The sequence below is a fragment of the Ovis aries genome, chromosome 3, assembly GCF_016772045.2.
Source record: "Ovis aries strain OAR_USU_Benz2616 breed Rambouillet chromosome 3, ARS-UI_Ramb_v3.0, whole genome shotgun sequence".
Classification (NCBI taxonomy): domain Eukaryota; kingdom Metazoa; phylum Chordata; class Mammalia; order Artiodactyla; family Bovidae; genus Ovis; species Ovis aries.
The window spans coordinates 213077207-213095621 of record NC_056056.1 but is presented as its reverse complement, the minus strand read 5'-3'; the positions used below and the strand labels follow the sequence as shown (position 1 = coordinate 213095621).

The window sequence follows — 18415 nt, the reverse complement described above, 5'->3', positions numbered from 1 at the left end:
ACTAAAATGATTTTTGTCAAGGTTATCAACAGTGAAATCAATGTCAGTTGTATTATCTGAACCCTGTGCTGTAGGAGTGTTCTGATTATTGACCATGCTTTCCTTCTTGAGAGATTTTCTTTTCTAAACATCTGACACCACACTGTGCTTATCTCAGATTCACGATTCACAGTTCCTTCCTCTTTAGGGAGGCTGTTTGTTTTCTCCTCAGCTTGGCTTCTGGGTTGGAGTACATTGGGAATCTTGGCCCTTTGTTCTCGAGGTCCTGATGTCTTCTTGGTGACATTAAATATCACCTGTATCCAGTTGATGCCCAGCTCTGACTGCCTTTCTTCTTAGCTACAGACTCGTCTATCCAGTTGTAGCCACTCTTATTTGCCTGTGGTGGGCTGAACGGCATTTTAGATGAGATGAATCAAAACCCTTAATTGCCTTATTCCCCTTATATACCACATTCAGTTTCAAAACTAGTGCTGCTGTTATATTGCCTCTAAAATTTCTTCCAGAGTCGACTGCTAGTCATCATCTCCATCACTTAAATTATGCCCTAAACTGTGGGACTCTGCCCCTTAGATTACTACAGCAGCTCCTTAACTGGTCTCTCTTCTTTCACTCTTGTTCCCGACAGTTCATTTTTCATGCAGTAACCAGAGTGATTATGTAAAATAGAAATCAAGTCATATCACTTCCCCATGGTTAAGATCCTCTCGTGGTTCCCCAAAGCCATCAGAATAAAATGCGAAGTGATTGTAATTAATCTACATGGCACTATGTAATCTGACCTCTGCTTATTCCTTAACCACTTTTCTTCCATATCCACTTTGCTATCCATCATCCACTTTGGACCAAGACACAAGCTCATTCCTCTTTAAAAGCTTTTGCAGTTATTATTTGCCCTTCCTGAACTAGTGTTCCTCCTGTACCTCCTCATTGTAGTTTTGGTTGTTATCATCGTTGTGAAGTAATATGCTCCCCCCTGCCACCTCATCACCTCTGATCACTTTTGTATTGAATTGCCCTGTTTTACTTTCATAGCACTGAAAACTAACTGAAGCATTATATTCATGTCTTCAGTATCTGGCCACTTACATTAAAACATGTGTTCCTTGAGGACAGGGATGTTGTATTTTTTGTTTAATGCTATGTGCCTAGACTAGTCCCTGTACCTAACTCAGCAGTCATGAAATATTTTTGAGTGACCAGTTCAGTTGCTCAGTCATGACTGACTCTTTATGACCCCATGGACAGCAGCACGCCAGGCCTCCCTCTCCATCATCAACTCCCAGAGTTTACTCAAATTCACGTCCATTGAGTCGGTGATGCCGTCCAACCATCTCATCCTCTCTCGTCCCCTTCTCCTCCTGCTTTCAGTCTTTCCCGGCATCAGGGTCTTTTCAGATGAGTCAGCTCTTCACGTCATGTGGCCAAAGTATTGGAGTTTCTGCTTCAGCATCAGTCCTTCCAATGAATATTCAGGACTGATTTCCTTAGGATGGGCTGGTTGGATCTCCTTGCAGTCCAAGGGACTCTCAAGAGTCTTCTCCAACATCATGGTTCAAAAGCATCAATTCTTTCTTCATGGTCCAACTCTCACATCTATACATGACTACTGGAAAAACCGTAGCCTTGACTAAACGGACCTTTGTTGGCAAAGTAATGTCTCTGCTGTTTAATGTACTCTCTAGGTTGGTCATAACTTTCCTTCCAAGGAGTAAGCGTTTTTCAGTTTCATGGCTGCAGGCACCGTCTGCAGTGATTTTGGAGCCCCCCAAAATAAAGTGACTTAATCAGATTGAAAAGGGGTGTGTAAATAATTACAGAGAAGCATATTTATGTCTTTATCATATGTCTGTTTGGTGCTATGATAGTGAGATTATTAGATAGTCTAGAATTTGGTAGTTTGCCAGAACCATATGTATTCCATACTCATTTTGTATCTTCTAAGTTTGTTCTTTATTCCTTTGACCTTTTCAGAATTTGCTTGATGACGTGGAGGAGTTTCATGAGCGTGCTCAGGAGGCCATGATGGACGAGACCCCAGACTCGTCCAAACTCCAGATGTTGATCGATATGGGCTCCAGTCTGTATGTGGAGCTCCCAGAGTTAGCTCGACTAAAGCAAGAGCTTCAGCAAGCTCGCTGGTTGGATGAAGTAAGACTGACACTGTCAGACCCTCAGCAGGTCACCTTGGATGTCATGAAAAAGTTGATAGACTCTGGGGTCGGCTTGGCACCCCACCATGCTGTGGAGAAAGCGATGGCCGAGCTTCAGGAGCTCCTCACAGTCTCTGAGCGATGGGAAGAGAAGGCCAAGGTCTGCCTACAGGCAAGGTGAACACATCTATTGGTGCCTGTCCCTTCTTTAAGATGTAGGTTAGAAAGGAGAGAGTGGGGAGGAACATAAAGGTCTGTTGAGCTGAATGTCTTGTGCCTTCCCCAAGTGGTCACTAGGTTATCACGTGGGTCTGTATATGGACAGTTTCAAATCTTGTGAGCACACTGTGTGCAGAGTCCTTTGTTAAGTACTTTGGTAAGTGATACAAAGTAGTGTTTTGTTTACAGCCTTACCATTACTGCTACTCTAGTTAGGAGCTAAGAAATACAAAGCTCTGCTACAGTATGTTGTTAACTGAGAGGAACAGAAAAATGCTAGAATCAGAGGGGGAAAGGTCAATGTAGCTTGGAGGATTAGAAGAGACTCTTGAGAGAAAGAGGAGAATGTAAGTCAAGCCTTGAAGAATGAGTGGGATTGAAATGGGAGGGGAGGTAAGAGACATGTCCTAAGATCAGCTTAAGGAATGTGTCAGTGTGTGCCCAGGTGACAGAAGCTGAGTGGTGTTTATTTTACCCCAGCAGGGGATTCACGCGGGGAAGTAGAGAGATGAGAGTCAGGCAGGAGAAGGGAGGCGTTAGCATCGGCACCCAGTAGACTTGTGAGATTGAAGTCAGGCGTCCGTCAGTTTGACTTAGATGTTCTGTATGAAAGTATTTTTTCACCAAAGATTAATATTAATATAATTTCCTTTGTGAGGATGAGGAAATTGGGATGCTTACAGAGATCATATAGTTGTTAAATAATACAGCTCAAATTTAAAGCTTTTTCTACTTCATTCCAAAGTTTTCATGTGCTTAATTACTTTGCCAGTCACTTATTTTGGATTCATTTGATAGGAAAGGCAGTTCTAAAATTGGCCAACAGTGAATGAAAAGTGAAAGTGCTAGTCATTCACTCCTGTCTGACTCTTTGAGATCCCAAGGACTGTATGTAGCCTGCCAGGCTTCTCTGCCCATGGGATTCTCCTGGCAAGCATACTGGAGTGGGTTGCCATTTCCTTCTCCAGGAGATCTTCCAGAGTTTCAGCAAATTAGTGTCATGAAGAAAATGAAGTTGGTAGAGAGGACTGAGGGAGTCAGTTTTCCAGCTCCTGTCAAAGCTCTTCTGAAATGCACCCTTAACATTCTGCATCCTAAGCGCTGGTTGGCTGCTGACTGCTCCTTTCCAGATATTCTCCTCCTGATTTTGGCCTCTCTGCCTCTTTTAGAGTGCTTTCCCTAGAATTCTGACCTAGGCCGCTTTTCTGCTCACTTTGTACCCTTTCTTGGAAATTTCATCTCACTTCTTGTCTCCATTTACCATCTTTGTGCAGACCAACTCCAAATCCTCATCTAGAACACAAGTTTGTTTTTTTACCTGTAGCTATCATCTGCTTGTTAAGTAATTCCAGAGGATGTCCTGTAGGTGCCTCAGACTCCCCGTATTCAAAATAACCTTCATCCACTGCTTCCCGTGTTCTCGTCCTTTGTTCCTGTTTTCTTTGAATTAAACCCTCTTTCACTCATTTGAACAAGCCAGAACGCTGGAAATTAGTGTTGGCCCTGCCCTCCCATTTCCTTCCCCTCAGACTCAGCTCCCGAGTCCTGCTGATGCTGTTTCTTTGGTGTTTTTCTCTTTGATTCTTTTTCTTTGGGCTGTTGTTACAGCTGACTTAGCACACAGCACCAGGTTCTGTCTATAATCTCAACCCTCTGTCATCCATTCTTCACAGTGAAATTAGTATCTTCCTAAAGTGCAGAAGTGACAGTTTGACTTCGCTGCTTAAAGCCCATCACCGTTTCCCAATCCCCTTAGGGTGAAGTTCAGACTTCGTCAACCTGACTTTTTGTAATCTAGGCCCTTGCTTAAATACCTACCATGACCCCTTGCCGTTCTTTTTCTTGTGTTCTGTGTTCCAGACATAATGACCCCTGCTCTCCACACCAACCCTGGGGAACACTTTTCCCCTCTGTCCACCTACGTTGGTGTACCTCCACCACCCGTCCCCTGGCCTGGTCCTGGCGTTCCTGACTAGTTCCTATTCAGAAAGGAGAAGCCAGCTTAGAAGTCACTTCTAGGAAGCCTTCCTTACTGCCAAGTCAACCAAGTCCCCCTACTGTATATTCTGACAGCATCTTCCTTTTCCTTTATTATTGTAATTATGGTGTATTGTAATGTTTTATTGATAATCACCTCCCCCATGATTAAAAGGTTTTATGAAGGCAAGGACTATGTCATCTTGTGCATTAATCATCCCAAGGACATAGCCCAGTGCTTGGCACATAGTAGGGATCATGGGTGCTCAAACTGTTCCCACTCTCAGTAATTTCCCGTTGCTCACATAGACCTTAATTCACAGCCCTGAAGACCTCTTAATCTGCATCTTTTCTGCCAGATTCCCCTCCTTGCTGTTACTCCCATCCCATCTCCCGTTCTCACTATCCCTCATCTTAAACTTGGTTTTAACATCTTCAAGTTTTCTCCACATCTTTGTTCATTAAATTCCTGATGTTTTTCCTTTAATCCTTTACACGACCAAATCACACTTATTTAAGGCCTAGTTCAGAACCCTTCTCAGCTCTCCCAGGTCAGATTAATCACTATTTCCCTAGTAGTGAACCCACAATCATTTGTTCTTAGTACAAGTATATTTCTTAGGATAAGGTCTGTATTTCGGTCATCTTTGTGTAGCAAGGTGTTTAGTGCTTATAGTTGAATTAAATGTCAACATCAGTGGATTTCTAGACCACTGCTTCCTACATTGCTGTCTCTTGGCATCTCTGACAGTTTCAGATCCTATGGAAACTGATATACAGGTAGTTTAGTGTGGGAAAGAGCACGGGATCTGACACTGATTCTGAGTCAGTGCTTCATGTGTGCCATTTACTGCATTAAATGACTTTGAGGAAGTAATTGATCCTGAGTTAAACTTACCTGTGAAATGGAAATGAAGGTAATAGCTGTTTGCCTCTCTCATAGGCTTATGGTGAGAATTAAGTGAAGTCACATATATGAAAGTTCTTTTATATGTTGTGTTATTTAAGTGTTGGTAGTTTGACTTATCCTCATGCGTCCTCCCTGTTTTTATGTTTATCAAGGCCTCGGCATAGTGTGGCGAGTTTAGAAAGCATCGTGAATGAAGCTAAGAGCATTCCAGCCTTTCTGCCCAATGTGTTGTCCCTGAAAGAAGCCTTACAGAAGGCCCGAGAATGGACAACTAAAGTGGAAGCTATTCAGGTAAAGAACCTCTTGAGCTGTCCACCGTTCAGGGAATGCTGTCTCACACCTGAATCCTTGAAGCCTTTAATTCTCTACTGAAATAATTGTGTACTTGAAATTCACTTGTTCTTTCATCTGATTTTTATTTTTAAACATGTATCACCTATTTAAACATTACTTGTTTCTGTTGACTTCTTGCTATGAGAGATGACAGAATTAGCCATTTAATGCTAATGCTTAGCAGTAGGGAGTTTATTTCCTGCTGTATTTGACTCTCTTGCCATGTACATGGGTTACTTTTTTAAATGGAAGTATAGTTAATTTACAGTGTTGTGCTTATTTTAAGTGTACAGCAAAGTGGTTCAGTTTTTTTGTATATATATAAAATATTTTTCAGATTCTTTTCTATTATAGGTTGCTACAAGATAGAGTATAGTTCCCTGTGCTATACAGTAGGCCCTTATTTACCTATTTTATATATATAGTGTGTACTTTTTAAAAAATTGTTAATTTTTTGCTGTCATGGGTCTTTGTTGCTTTGCACGGGCTTTCTCTAGTTGCAGCAAGCGGGGGCTGCTCTTTCTGCTGTGCTTGGGCTTTTCATTGCAGTGGCTTCTCTTGTTGCAGAGCAAGGACTCTAGGGTGTGTGGATTCAGCAGTTGTGGTGCACGGGCATGTGGAATCCTCCCAGACCAGGGACTGAACCTACGTCCCCTGCATTGGCAGACAGATTCTTAACCCACTGCACCACCAGGAAAGTACAGGAGTGGGTATATGTTAATCCCAAACTCCTAATTTAGCCCCCGCCCCACTGTCCTCTAATTACTTTTGAAACAAGTAGCAGGAAAAGAAAATGAAACTGACATTTACTGAACCCCACAATACTCTTGGGGACTCATCTGGATGTTTGGGAGTAGGAATGGGAGAGAAGGGTGTAAAGATACAACCTTGGACCTCAAAGTGGCATATTCTAGTTGAAAAGACATGTATTACACATACGTAACTCAAAACAGTGAACTAAGTGCTAGAGATGAAAGTATGCCTGAATACATAAGGTTCCTTCTGAATGGTCTGCAGAGACCATTCACTGCAGCGTTTACAGTGGTGAATATGTTGTAGGGCTGGCCTGAAAGAAAGGAAACCAGCTCTCCCACTAAACAGCTGCTGCCGTTAGAAAGAGGAGGTGTCATGGTCTAATGACTTCTGTTTTGCTTTCTTTTCAGTTGAGTTTTTCTGGGACCTGCTTAGTTGCTACTCTTTCTGTTCTGTGTTTTAAAATTACTTGTTTTTATCAGTACTCCCCTGTTTGTTTCATCTTTGACCAATTTCAGGCAGTTATCAGATGACTGATAGATAATCTTTAGTTGGCTGTTTATGATTGAAGATCTGAGCTGGCAAGTAGAGGTAGCTGCTGTGGTTTTCCGAGGACTGTTTCTTCCCTTTAGTGGGAGGATGGACTTGGGGGCTCTGAAATAGTGGACATTTTCTGCTGTCCTTCAGGGTACACAGGCTGGAGGAGGCTGTGTCCTGGCCTAGCCAGAAGGTGTTCTGTATGTCTGCTTGGAGAGTCATACCGTCTGAGGGATCACTCTGGATTGTCGTCTGTGGGCCGCCGACCTGATACTCTGATGTTCTTGCCAGGACCCTGGGATGGATTACTGACTAACTCTTCCATTTCCTGTAATGACTTAATTATTTAATGTCAGTAAATTTAAAGTACTCTTAAGTTTAAAAACTGATTATTTTCATTAAGTAGAAATACTGACACATTGTTAATTAGTAGAATATCCGCTCTTGTCTATAAATGAAGGAGGTTGTCAGAACTAAGATACTGCTCTATAGTAGTTGGAAAAATTTTGAAAGACTTTGAAACAGGCAGAAGAGACTACCGTGTCCTTTCAGTGGAGTAGTGGATGTTGTTTAGCAAACCACCCGGGTTTATTTGATTCTCTGAGTGTGTGCCTTAGACTTTCTTCTACCATGCTCATTACAACTCTCAGTTATTTAAAAGTAATGTGACTGAATTAGTCTGTAGGAAAACAGATTTCTAAGGAACAAATTATTCTCCACACTGTAGAAAAGGTGATTCCATTGACCTGGATGATATTAAATGCCTGTTTCCATCTATTAGCAAATTCCTTTCCGCATTTCTGACTTCCATGGTGGCTCAGATGGTAAAGTATCTGCCTACAATGCAGGATACCCAGGTTCGAACCCTGGGTCGGGAAGATCCCCTGGAGAAGGAAATGGTAACCCACTCCAGGATTCTTGCCTGGAAAATCTCATGGATGGGGGAGCCTGGTAGCCTGTATTCCATGGGGTCGCGAAGAGTTGGACACAACTGAGCGACTTCACTTTTACTTTTCCTCATTCCTGATTGCATTTGTATGTTTGTTTTTAGATTGTCCTTTGAACTAGTTTTTACATCTTACTGGGTCCCTTGTTAATTCATTTTAAAAAACCTTTGACCACATGAATTTATAAAAACATTTTTTTAAAGGACATTGGAAGACTGTTAAGAGATACAATTAGGTTTAAAGACTAATAGTTAATGGAAAAGGTTAGCACTAAACTCTTTATAAGATCTACTAATAGTGTATTGCCAGACTCCATGAGAGATGACAGATTATGTAAGGCTGTACTTCTCTTTCCCAGAGTGGCAGCAATTATGCTTACTTGGAGCAGCTGGAGAGCTTATCTGCTAAAGGCCGCCCTATCCCCGTGCGTCTTGATGCACTGCCCCAGGTGGAGTCTCAAGTGGCAGCAGCTCGGGCCTGGAGAGAACGGACAGGGAGGACCTTTCTCAAGAAGAATTCCAGCCACACGCTGCTACAGGTGAGGAGTGGTTTGTTTTCATGTGCGTGCCCTTCAGTGCCCTCCCCAGAAGTAGGTGACTCATTACCTAAGGTGAGGGTGGTTGTCAGTTTATCTGGTCGTGGTTATACAACTTCATTCCTACTGGGTGGTATCAAATGTTGGCTAGTAATCTGGAACCTTGAACACACTTCCAGTTCACCTTACACTGTGTCAGCCTGCATCTTATCCCTGTTGTTATCGTGGACTCTTATCACCAAAAGATCTTATTCTCAGAAGCACAAATTAAAAAATAATTTTTTACCTTGAAATACAGTTGATTTATAATGTTGTATTAGTTTCTCATGTACAGCAAAGTGGTTCAGTTGTACATATATATTTTCTTTTTCAGATTCTTTTCCATTATAGGTTATTACAAGGTATTGAATATAGTTCCCTGTGCTATACAGTAGGGCCTTATCTATTTTTTATCTAGGTATTGTATATCTGTTAACCACAAACTTCTAATTTATCCCTCTTCCCACCTTTTCCCTTTGGTAACCATGTTTGTTTTCTATGTCTGTGAAGCTGCTTCTGTTTTATTAATAAGTTCATATGTATTTCTTTTTTTAGATTCCACATGTAAGTGATATCATATGATATTTGTTGTCTGACTTACTTCACTTAGTATGATCATTTCTTGGTCCATCTATATTGCTGCAAATGGCATATTTCATTCTTTTTTTGTAGCTGAGTAGTATTGCATTGTATATATGCACCACATCTGTATCCATTCCTCTTGTCAGTGGACACTTAGGTTGCTTTCATGTCTTGGTAGTTGTAAATAGTGAGAAGCACAAATTTAAATGCTCATTACCCTTTTCACGTTGAACAGTTTGAACATACTTAAGAGCATAAACTTTGGAATAAGATTGTTTCATGTTTGACGATGGATTCCTGGTGTTAAGGCTGTGTCTGTGAGCAACTTGTTGCCTTTCTGAACCTGTTCCCCTTGTTTGTGGAGATAATACCACCTACTTCAGAGGCTTGTTGGGAAGGTTGAGTTCGATAATGCAGGTGAAGTTTCTAAGAATGTGTCTGGGACATGTGAGTGGTCAATAAATGGTTACTTTTATTTTCAATTTTGAGATTTTTTAAAACCAGAGCTCAATGTTTGGTTTTATTTTTGTAGGTGCTTAGTCCCCGGACTGACATTGGTATTTATGGGAGTGGAAAAAATAGAAGGAAAAAAGTAAAAGAACTGATAGAAAAAGAAAAAGAAAAGGATCTGGACCTTGAGCCTCTGAGTGACCTGGAGGAGGGACTGGAGGAAACCAGAGACGCAGCCACAGTGGTGAGAGTTAGAGTGCTTCTTGAATTTGCTTGGTGAATGCAGCATTCTGTGAAGCAGTCACTTTTTTATGTTCCTAACTTTTTATTTTTGTATAGTTCATCTTTGACCTCATGGTTGTACATATTTCACACCTTTTTAATATTTGGAGTCAAAGTGGATAAAAACTGTTCTCTCGCCCTAAAATTGCCCTTTCCATATCTCTCTTTATTGTTGTTTTAATAGTTGTCCAGTAGTCCATCAAATTGTCCATAATTTACTAAACACATTTCTGATACTGATCATTTTTGTTGTTACTCGGTGTTCAGTATTATGGATAATAGCAAAGTGGACTTAGCCTTTTCCTTTTTTCAGGCTGTTTTCCTACACTTGACTCATAGTAATGGGATTACCAGGCTAGGATTTTAGAGTGTTTAATGGTGCTTAATACTGTTGTGCTCTTCAAAGGAATGGTACCAGCTGACTGACTGCAGCTGCTGTTTGCAGTCCTTGCCTCTCTCGGTACATTCAGTAATATAGTGAGTATGCAAAAAAGTGTTTGTAGATAATTAAAATTATGGGTTTTATTGTAGAGTAGGAGGGATATGTTATGATTACAAGGAGCCTGAGGAAGTAGAAAATAAAAATGAGCTTGGGCAATATGTAATAGTGGGGAATCGCATTCACTAAGTGACTTCATATGGCTGTTCCTGCCTGCAAATGATCCTGTTTTGAGGCTGATGGAAATAATTTCTTGTTAGCCTGCCTAGTTGAGTCAGTCTTGCCAGACAAATAGCACTGGAAATTGCCTCAAAATTGTTTCAAAGCTAACAGAGTTTAAAAAAAAAAAAGCCCTGATAATATTCATGATAATTAAGTTTTATTTTTATATATTTTTTTGAAATGAGTTACATAAAACCTTACTGTAGTTAGTCATCAGCTTTTGTTACTCTTCTCCATAAGCTGGAAGTTCCAAGAAATAAATAAAATTAATTTGTGTTGAACTTCCCACAGAGAATGAATTAGAAGGAGGTAGGGAGTCAGAACCGATTAAATGTTTATCTTGTGCCAGGCGCCAAGTTAGGCACTGTCGCACGTTATCTTATTTAATCCTTAAAACAGCAAAGTGAAGTTACTAATATTCTCATTTTTTGGAAAACTGAGATTCAGAAAACCTGGATCAGGAGTCTTGTTAAGTACAAGAGCCAGGCCTGATACCAGGGTGGCTTGAACCCATCTTTCTCCTGCCCGTTATGAAAGAATTAACTACTCAACTGCTGGACATTGTCATATATGATGGCAGTTTGCTTATTTCACAGATGAGTATTTGCATAGAAACTGTCAGGCTGCCCCAAATTTTAGGAAACGATGGCTTTTTTTTTTTTTTTAAGGACAGTGCTTGGGACTTCCCTGGTGGTCCAGTGGTTAAGATACTGCGCTTCCAATGGAGGTGCTGTGGGTTCAATCCCTTGTTGAGGAACTAAGATCCCACATACTACAAGGTGTGGCCAAAAAAAGACAGTGCTTTGTCAACATGAGTCTGCAATGTGGAAATGGTCCCTACCCTTGAAGATTTGGTATTTTGAGAACATTTTGCAGTGACTCCCTTCAGTTACATGTTTGTCATACCCAGGTGGCGGTTTTCAAAGAGCGGGAGCAGAAGGAGCTGGAAGCCATGCATTCCCTCAGGGCAGCCAACCTCGCCAAGATGAGCATGGTGGACCGGATAGAGGACGTCAAGTTTTGCATTTGCCGCAAGACAGCGAGCGGGTTTATGCTCCAATGTGAGCTCTGCAAAGACTGGTTTCACAACAGCTGTGTTCCTCTTCCTAAATCGAGTTCCCAGAAGAAGGGGTCCAGCTGGCAGGCTAAGGAAGTAAAATTCCTTTGTCCTCTCTGCATGCGGTCTCGAAGGCCGCGGCTGGAGACGATTCTGTCCCTCCTGGTGTCCCTTCAGAAGTTGCCGGTGCGGCTGCCTGAGGGGGAGGCCCTTCAGTGTTTGACAGAACGTGCCATGAGCTGGCAGGACAGGGCCCGGCAAGCCCTGGCCACAGACGAGCTGTCTTCTGCCCTGGCCAAGCTGTCCGTGTTGAGCCAGCGGATGGTGGAGCAGGCAGCTCGGGAGAAAACCGAAAAGATCATCAGTGCAGAACTCCAGAAAGCTGCAGCCAACCCAGACTTGCAGGCAAGTTGAGAATTTTCTTTTTTCTTTTTCCCCCTATTTCATGGGGTAATATCTGTCAGTGTGTAAGCAGTAAATCAAATCTCTTACCAGTACTAGGAAAATAACAGTAAGTTGCTTCATTACAATTTGATGGACTCAGGCATGCATTAACACTCATGTGTATTTGGTGCCTCTCTTCATCTCCGGTTGCTCGTTGTTTAGGGACACTTGCCTAGTTTCCAGCAGTCTGCTTTCAATCGGGTGGCGAGCAGTGTGTCTTCCTCCCCTCGACAAACAGCGGACTATGACGATGAAGAGACAGATTCTGATGAAGACATTCGGGAGACCTATGGCTATGATATGAAGGTAATTACAGGGGTAGGCTGGGGGGGTTTGATCACTTGATCACTGGGTTTGTTTAAAAAGCTGTTGAACACTGATGTTTAAGGCCTGAAAGTGGAAGAGAAAGCTAATCGTTATATCTATCCTGAGTTTATGGTGATGGTATTTTTTCTGTACTCTAAAAAAACAGATTGGTAAAGCTATATTTTTTAATAAAGGATGGTATGTTTTTAAGAAGCCTGTATATATTTTCCAGAGAGGGGCTGGAAAAATTGTATGTTTAAGTTACTGAAAGGTTTCATGGCTGATTTCAGTGTTCTTTCTTTTGGATTGTTCAAGTCTGTATAGTTAGGTTTTAAGAATCCCGTTTTAGCTGTGCTTTGGGTCTTTTTCTCTGATCTCTCATCTGGTTGGTGCTGGATAGAACATCATATTCAGGGATGCATTATAGTTGGGCCCATGACTTGAATTTGTGGAGTTATCGTCACGTAACAAAGGATTTGCCCTCAGTATGATTGTTTTGATAGTGACAGCACACTAGGGTGAAGGGGAGGTTTTGGCAAGGTTCTATGTTGGGTTCTCTTCACCTTTTATTGTTGTTTTTTGTCAGGCCCAAGACGTTCATCTTTTGTCCAGTAATGTGATCTGGACAGAGACCCTGCCAGCCCACAGTGAATCCGTTGATGTGTTTTGTATTCTGCTTTGTGGAGATAATGTTCAGCATCTATGCCTATAACCAGGGAATTCATAGTCTGGTGTGAGAAAAAATCAGGGTGCATTCTTTTCCTTTGTCTTTTCAGCATGTATATCAGATAGGTAAACTCATTGTCAGAGTACAAATACCGTTGGCATTAGAACTCCCAGGATATAAAGGTAAACCGTCCATCATAGATGCCTGTAAATTACCTGCTGGAAAATATTTTTCTCAAGATAAAAATGGATCCAGGGGATGTTTTAATGAGGGAGTTTAAAAAAAAATTATATGAATTAAAGACTTGAGAAAAGTTGAAATTTGAATTTGCATTTAAAATGAGATTCGAAGCACATTGTTATCCTTGAAGTTAATGGCTATGTGAAGTTAATGACTGTATGTATGAAGCTGGTAAAATGACCAGAAGCAGCTGGAGGGGGATGCTGCCCACAGCACGTATAGGTTAGTTAGCTAATACTAAAATTGCCTGTTTGCAGTTTTGACTTAGAGACCTTCAGTACCTGGGTTATCTTTCTAGCACATTAGGTATCAACCAGTACTCTGGAATTGTCTAACATGATGGACTTTGCTTGGACGCAGATCAGTAACCTATGAAAACAAAACATCGCAAGTATTAAATGATTTCAGGGCTAGGGATCAGAACTGTGGTTTGATATGGTTGTATGGAGTAGTCCTTTGTTTGCAAAGTATATATGGGCTCTTAGCTTACACTCTCATAGAAGGGGGTGTTGGCAGGGTGGAAAATAAGATTATGGATGTTATAATGTTAGCGGTGTATTGACAACTTAGGAGAGCAGAAGAATGGTGGTAAGACTTGTGGTAATTCAAGGTCAGATTTACTTTGACATTGGTATCTTTGCACTAAAAAAATTTCAGTGCTCCAAAATTTTGTACTAAAAAAAATTTCAAGTGCTCTTGAGTGTTTTCCTATAGAGAAAGCACTTACTCTGTAATGAAAATCTTACTTGCCAACTTACTTGCAGTTGACTTGGTGATTTTTCACTTTGTATGATCTTCCCTGATTGTGACTGTGAATTTATCCTCAAAATAGCTTAATTTTAATATCTTCGCTAGATGAAGAACCCCTGCTGGTTTAGGAAGAAGAGTAGGTAATTAGAAAGAAAATGAAAATCAGTCATTTGATCTTAGTTAACATAGCATTTAAATGTTTAAAGCAGATGGTTTGTGCATTGTATTGCTTGATTACTTCATTTTGCATGTCATACCATGTGATCACCACAAAAATAATCTGAGCAGCAATTCCGAGATCTCATTAGTCAGGAAAATAATACATTTAATGAAACAAAGTCTGAGAGTCTGTTACAGGTTTGTATGATTGTGTCTGGGATAACATTATTTTCAGATGTTCATATGATTATTTCCTTTTAAACCATATTGTTTACCTTTACTAGACTGTTCATCCATAGTACAGTTTATATTTTCCAAATGCATACATGTGTAGAATCACACTTCAGAAAGGAGGGTATAAAATAGAAGTAGCTGTTATCTCCTAGGAAGTTTTTTTTTTAAAATCCCAGGAATTGCTTAATTTACAGAAAGGCAAGTTAAGCACTTGGATTCTTTGATTTTTCTTCTTTTCTACCCTTGTTAATACTTGAGTGGCTTCAGCTTTGGTGAAAATAGAGTCGATTTTGTCTGAGAATTTAGTCCTGCTGATACCAGATATGGTGGAGTGACAGATCTGTCATAAGACACATTGCTCACTGAGAAGCCATTCCTTCTTCCTGTGTATTTACCATTAGTGGGACTGACTGGTAATTTTCCCCTTAGCTTGCTGTTTATCAGTTGTTTTACCTCCAGCCTCCTGTGTCTTTCTATTTAAAAGGCATCTTTTGTAGACAGCACATGTGGTAGGGTTCTTCCTGGTATGTCAGTCTGCATATGTATCTATTTGTAAAATATATGGTTAAATCTGGGGTTTTAGGCAGTATTACAATCTTTCTTTTAATTGGGGGTGTTTATTTCTTTTATAGTTAATATAATTGTTGACATGGTTGGATTTAAATTGATCTTTTATGTATTATATTTCATATGTCATCCCAGGGAAGTAATTTTTTAAATGTATTTTTACCTGTCTTTCCTTTCAACCATTATTTTCTGATCAGTTTCATTTCTAGTTCAGAAGCTTAATAGAAAATTTCCTGCTTGAGTTTCAGTGAAATGAGTGGAGTCAAAGTCAGAAAAGACCCTTGCAGTCAGTGAGGTGAAGTACCTCGGGACAGCAGTAGGCAAGTACTAAAGTACTCTCTTGCCTGTGGCCTTTTAGGACTTAGATTCTCTGGAACAGGAAAGAAGACCTATGTGAACTGCTGTTCCTAAATTCTCAGTGAGTGTAACTGTCTTCCAGAGTCTCTTTGTGAAACCTTTTAAGTATCCTGTTTAATTAAGCACAGTCTCTGATGACAGTACATCTTCCTCTTATGCACCCTACAGTCAGCTCTTGCATTAGCCCTTAGCTGTTGTCTCTGGTCTTCTAAGCTCCCCCGTGTACTCTTCTTGGTGGTGCTGGGGCTGGGACTAGCCCAGGGCTTGGTAAACTTTCCCTGTAAAGTACCACATGTATAGTGATATTATATATGATGTAGAGTAGATTATTTTTAGGCTTTGCAAGCCATATGTGGTCTCTGTTATGTCTTCTTGTTTATTTTTACAGCTCTTTAAAAATTAAAAAATGTTCTTGGCTCACACTCCATACAAGAACCAGGCAGCAGCTGGGTTTGGCCCACAGGCTGTGGTCTGCCAACCCATGCCCTGCACGTTTATCCTTTGCCTGCAGCCTCCCTCCGCCAGCAGAGGGCATTAGAGAACATTAAAAGGCCGCGTAGTGAGAAGGGACTCGATGCTTACCGTTTTATTCTCCATTCCTGCCATCATTGAACTACAATTTTTCTGTTGTTGCTTTGTTTACTGTTTTCAGTTTTGTTTGGTTTGGAGTTTTGTTTTCGTTCTGTCTTTTCCCCTGGCAGTGGCAGCTGGCTCCAGTTCTAGTTGTTTCTTTGCCACCCAGAAGCCAGCCACATTGTGTTCTGTTAGAGATAGCAGGACACACACAGGCCAGTGCCTGCTCCCCACAGGTGTGGGCCCCAGCTCTGTAGGCCCCCAGCTTTCTGGCTGTGACCCCACTTCTTATCTCTGTTACCTCAAGCTCTAGTGATGGCAGCTCTTTCTTGTAGTTACCTTGGTGTTACTTTGATGTTTCTGTTTGCTTTTTCAAGCCTCCAGCGTACAATTTAGCCGGTTCACTTTATTAAATTCTCCTAGTTAAAATACCTGAGATTTCTGTATTCCTGATTGCACTGTGACCATTAAAGCTGTATATGTGGCTTGTGGAGCCTAACTTCAGGGGAGAGTCATCTGAGACCTGCTTGGAGTTGTCAAGATTTATAACTTAAACACTGTCAGTCAGGCTTTTTAAGTAAGGGCAGCTAGCTGATAAGTAAAAGCAGCAACTGGTAAGCATCTGGATTTGAAAACCTTTAGAGAAGATTGAATGAGCCGTGTCCTTAAGGTACCACATCTGAACCTTTATTCCCTTCCTAAGTCCATTTTATTTTTTCTTAAATGGTCAGAGTTTCTTAACTCATGGCTACAGGAGTCTTTCTGTGTTGTAGACTGTAGAAAGGTTATTCTTCAAATCGTAGCTTTCTTGTAGATCTATTATCTCTGTGGATTGCTCTCGAGCTTTACTTTTGGCTTGAAACTGGTGATCATTGTTTTTTCCCCAGTGGAAATTTTCTTTCCTAATTTAATACCAGATATTTAAGGTTTCCCACCCCCACCCCCACCCCCCCAAACTGTGTTGTATTAAAAGCCTGTGCTTAGATTATTGTCATGGGACAAGTTAAGTGTTCCTAATTCTCAGCACCCCCTTGGCTGCTTCTTCAGGACACAGCTAGCGTGAAGTCCTCCAGCAGCCTGGAGCCCAACCTCTTCTGTGATGAAGAGATCCCCATCAAGTCTGAGGAAGTAGTCACGCACATGTGGACGGCACCCTCCTTCTGTGCAGAGCACGCATACTCGTCTGCTTCTAAGAGCTGCTCTCAAGGTATTACCACACCAGGGAGCAGTGTGGGGAAGAGAAGTCTGACACCACACTGGAAGTCTCTCCTCAAGTATGAATCCTGACCATGAAATGCAGTAGAACTGGAAAAATGCAACTTTGGAAAATCCAGTCTCATAGCATTTTTCTGTGATTAGGTCATAATGATAGAAAATTTCTGTAGAATCGTTGACTCCCCCCTTCTGATCCCGCTTTTATCAAACCCCTGATCAGTCGTTATTTATCCTCTATTTGTTTATAATTAGTTGTTGAGGAACTTGCTACTTTTGAAGAATACTCATTCTGGTTTTGAAGAGCTTTATTAGTTCTTCATCTGTTGATAAATAATTTTTCTATTGTGTTCACTATCTAGCCTTTGTCCCCAGTGAAAATCAGTCAGACTGCTTTAGGTCACACCTCTGGGAAATGGAGAATATCTCTCTCTTCATAGTAAAATTCAGGATTTTATGGAACAGCATATTATTATTGTTAATTAGGCAGATAATGGGTTATATATATGTGGCAATTATATGTCTAATCTTTTGGTATCTTCTGCAATGGAGAGAGCATTCCCTTTCCCCTCCAGTCACAAGATAAACAATATGGAACCTGTGTTTTCACTCTAAACCAGTTTTTTAGAGTGTCATTAGAACTCTAGGCCTTTTTTGTTCTGTGTTTTTTTTAAATTTCACTTTCATGCTGATACAGTGAATCCAAACATCTAAATTAAGTGTTGGAGGAAGAGGGACCATTCCTCTAAATATTTATTTTGAAAGCAGTCCTTTTTTAGTAGTTTTCATGTTTTCTTCTGTCTTCTGTTTTGGGGGAAAGGGTCTAGCACCCCACGGAAACAGCCTCGGAAGAGCCCTTTGGTGCCCCGGAGCTTGGAGCCTCCAGTGCTGGAGTTGTCGCCAGGAGCTAAAGCTCAGCTGGAGGAGCTGATGATGGTGGGAGACCTCCTGGAGGTGTCCCTGGACGAGACTCAGCACATATGGCGGATTTTGCAGGCCACACACCCACCCTCTGAAGATAGATTCCTGCACATCATGGAGGTACAGATTGGAAGCTTATTGCACAATGGTTTAAAACCACTTAGAGTGTCCCAGCTCCTTTTAGGTTCCATAGGTCACCGCGAGGGGAGGACTGGTGGATAGTGCTCCGGTTGTCCTTCTCTGTCACCAAGCCAAAGTATTTCTGCTTTATGGTTTTCTTTATTGAGGTTTTACGTAGTTTATATATTTTTATACAATTTACCCATGTATTTTTTAATCTGTGATACTATAGTCCTGAGCAGGAGGGGAAAGGACAGACAAGGCAAGTGTTTAGCTCTTTCTCCCTATGAAGAAGGTAAGGGTCAGAGATGCAGAAACTCACCTGGAGTCACACTTGCAGTAAAAGCGGAGGGTCCCAGGCTCTAACTCGCATTTGATTCCTGTGTTCTGAATCATCTTTCTTTTCCTTGACTGTTTCTGTGAAGTGGAA

The 18415-nt window shown here is 41.1% G+C and overlaps 1 protein-coding gene across 2 annotated transcripts in view; it reads left to right on the top strand.

The window, feature by feature from the left end:
* KDM5A (lysine demethylase 5A) overlaps positions 1–18415 on the top strand; it is a 63639-nt gene that overhangs the window by 33021 nt on the left and 12203 nt on the right. The window contains exons 19-26 of one of the 2 annotated variants that reach the window (XM_015094999.4): positions 1975–2330; positions 5412–5550; positions 8188–8367; positions 9518–9679; positions 11289–11840; positions 12042–12185; positions 16780–16939; positions 17765–17985. In XM_015094999.4, the coding sequence (XP_014950485.2) occupies positions 1975–2330; positions 5412–5550; positions 8188–8367; positions 9518–9679; positions 11289–11840; positions 12042–12185; positions 16780–16939; positions 17765–17985 (1914 nt within the window). Of the gene's footprint in view, positions 1–1974; positions 2331–5411; positions 5551–8187; positions 8368–9517; positions 9680–11288; positions 11841–12041; positions 12186–12771; positions 16685–16779; positions 16940–17764; positions 17986–18415 lie in introns of those variants that run through there. The other variant, XM_060414263.1, reaches the window with a different exon arrangement.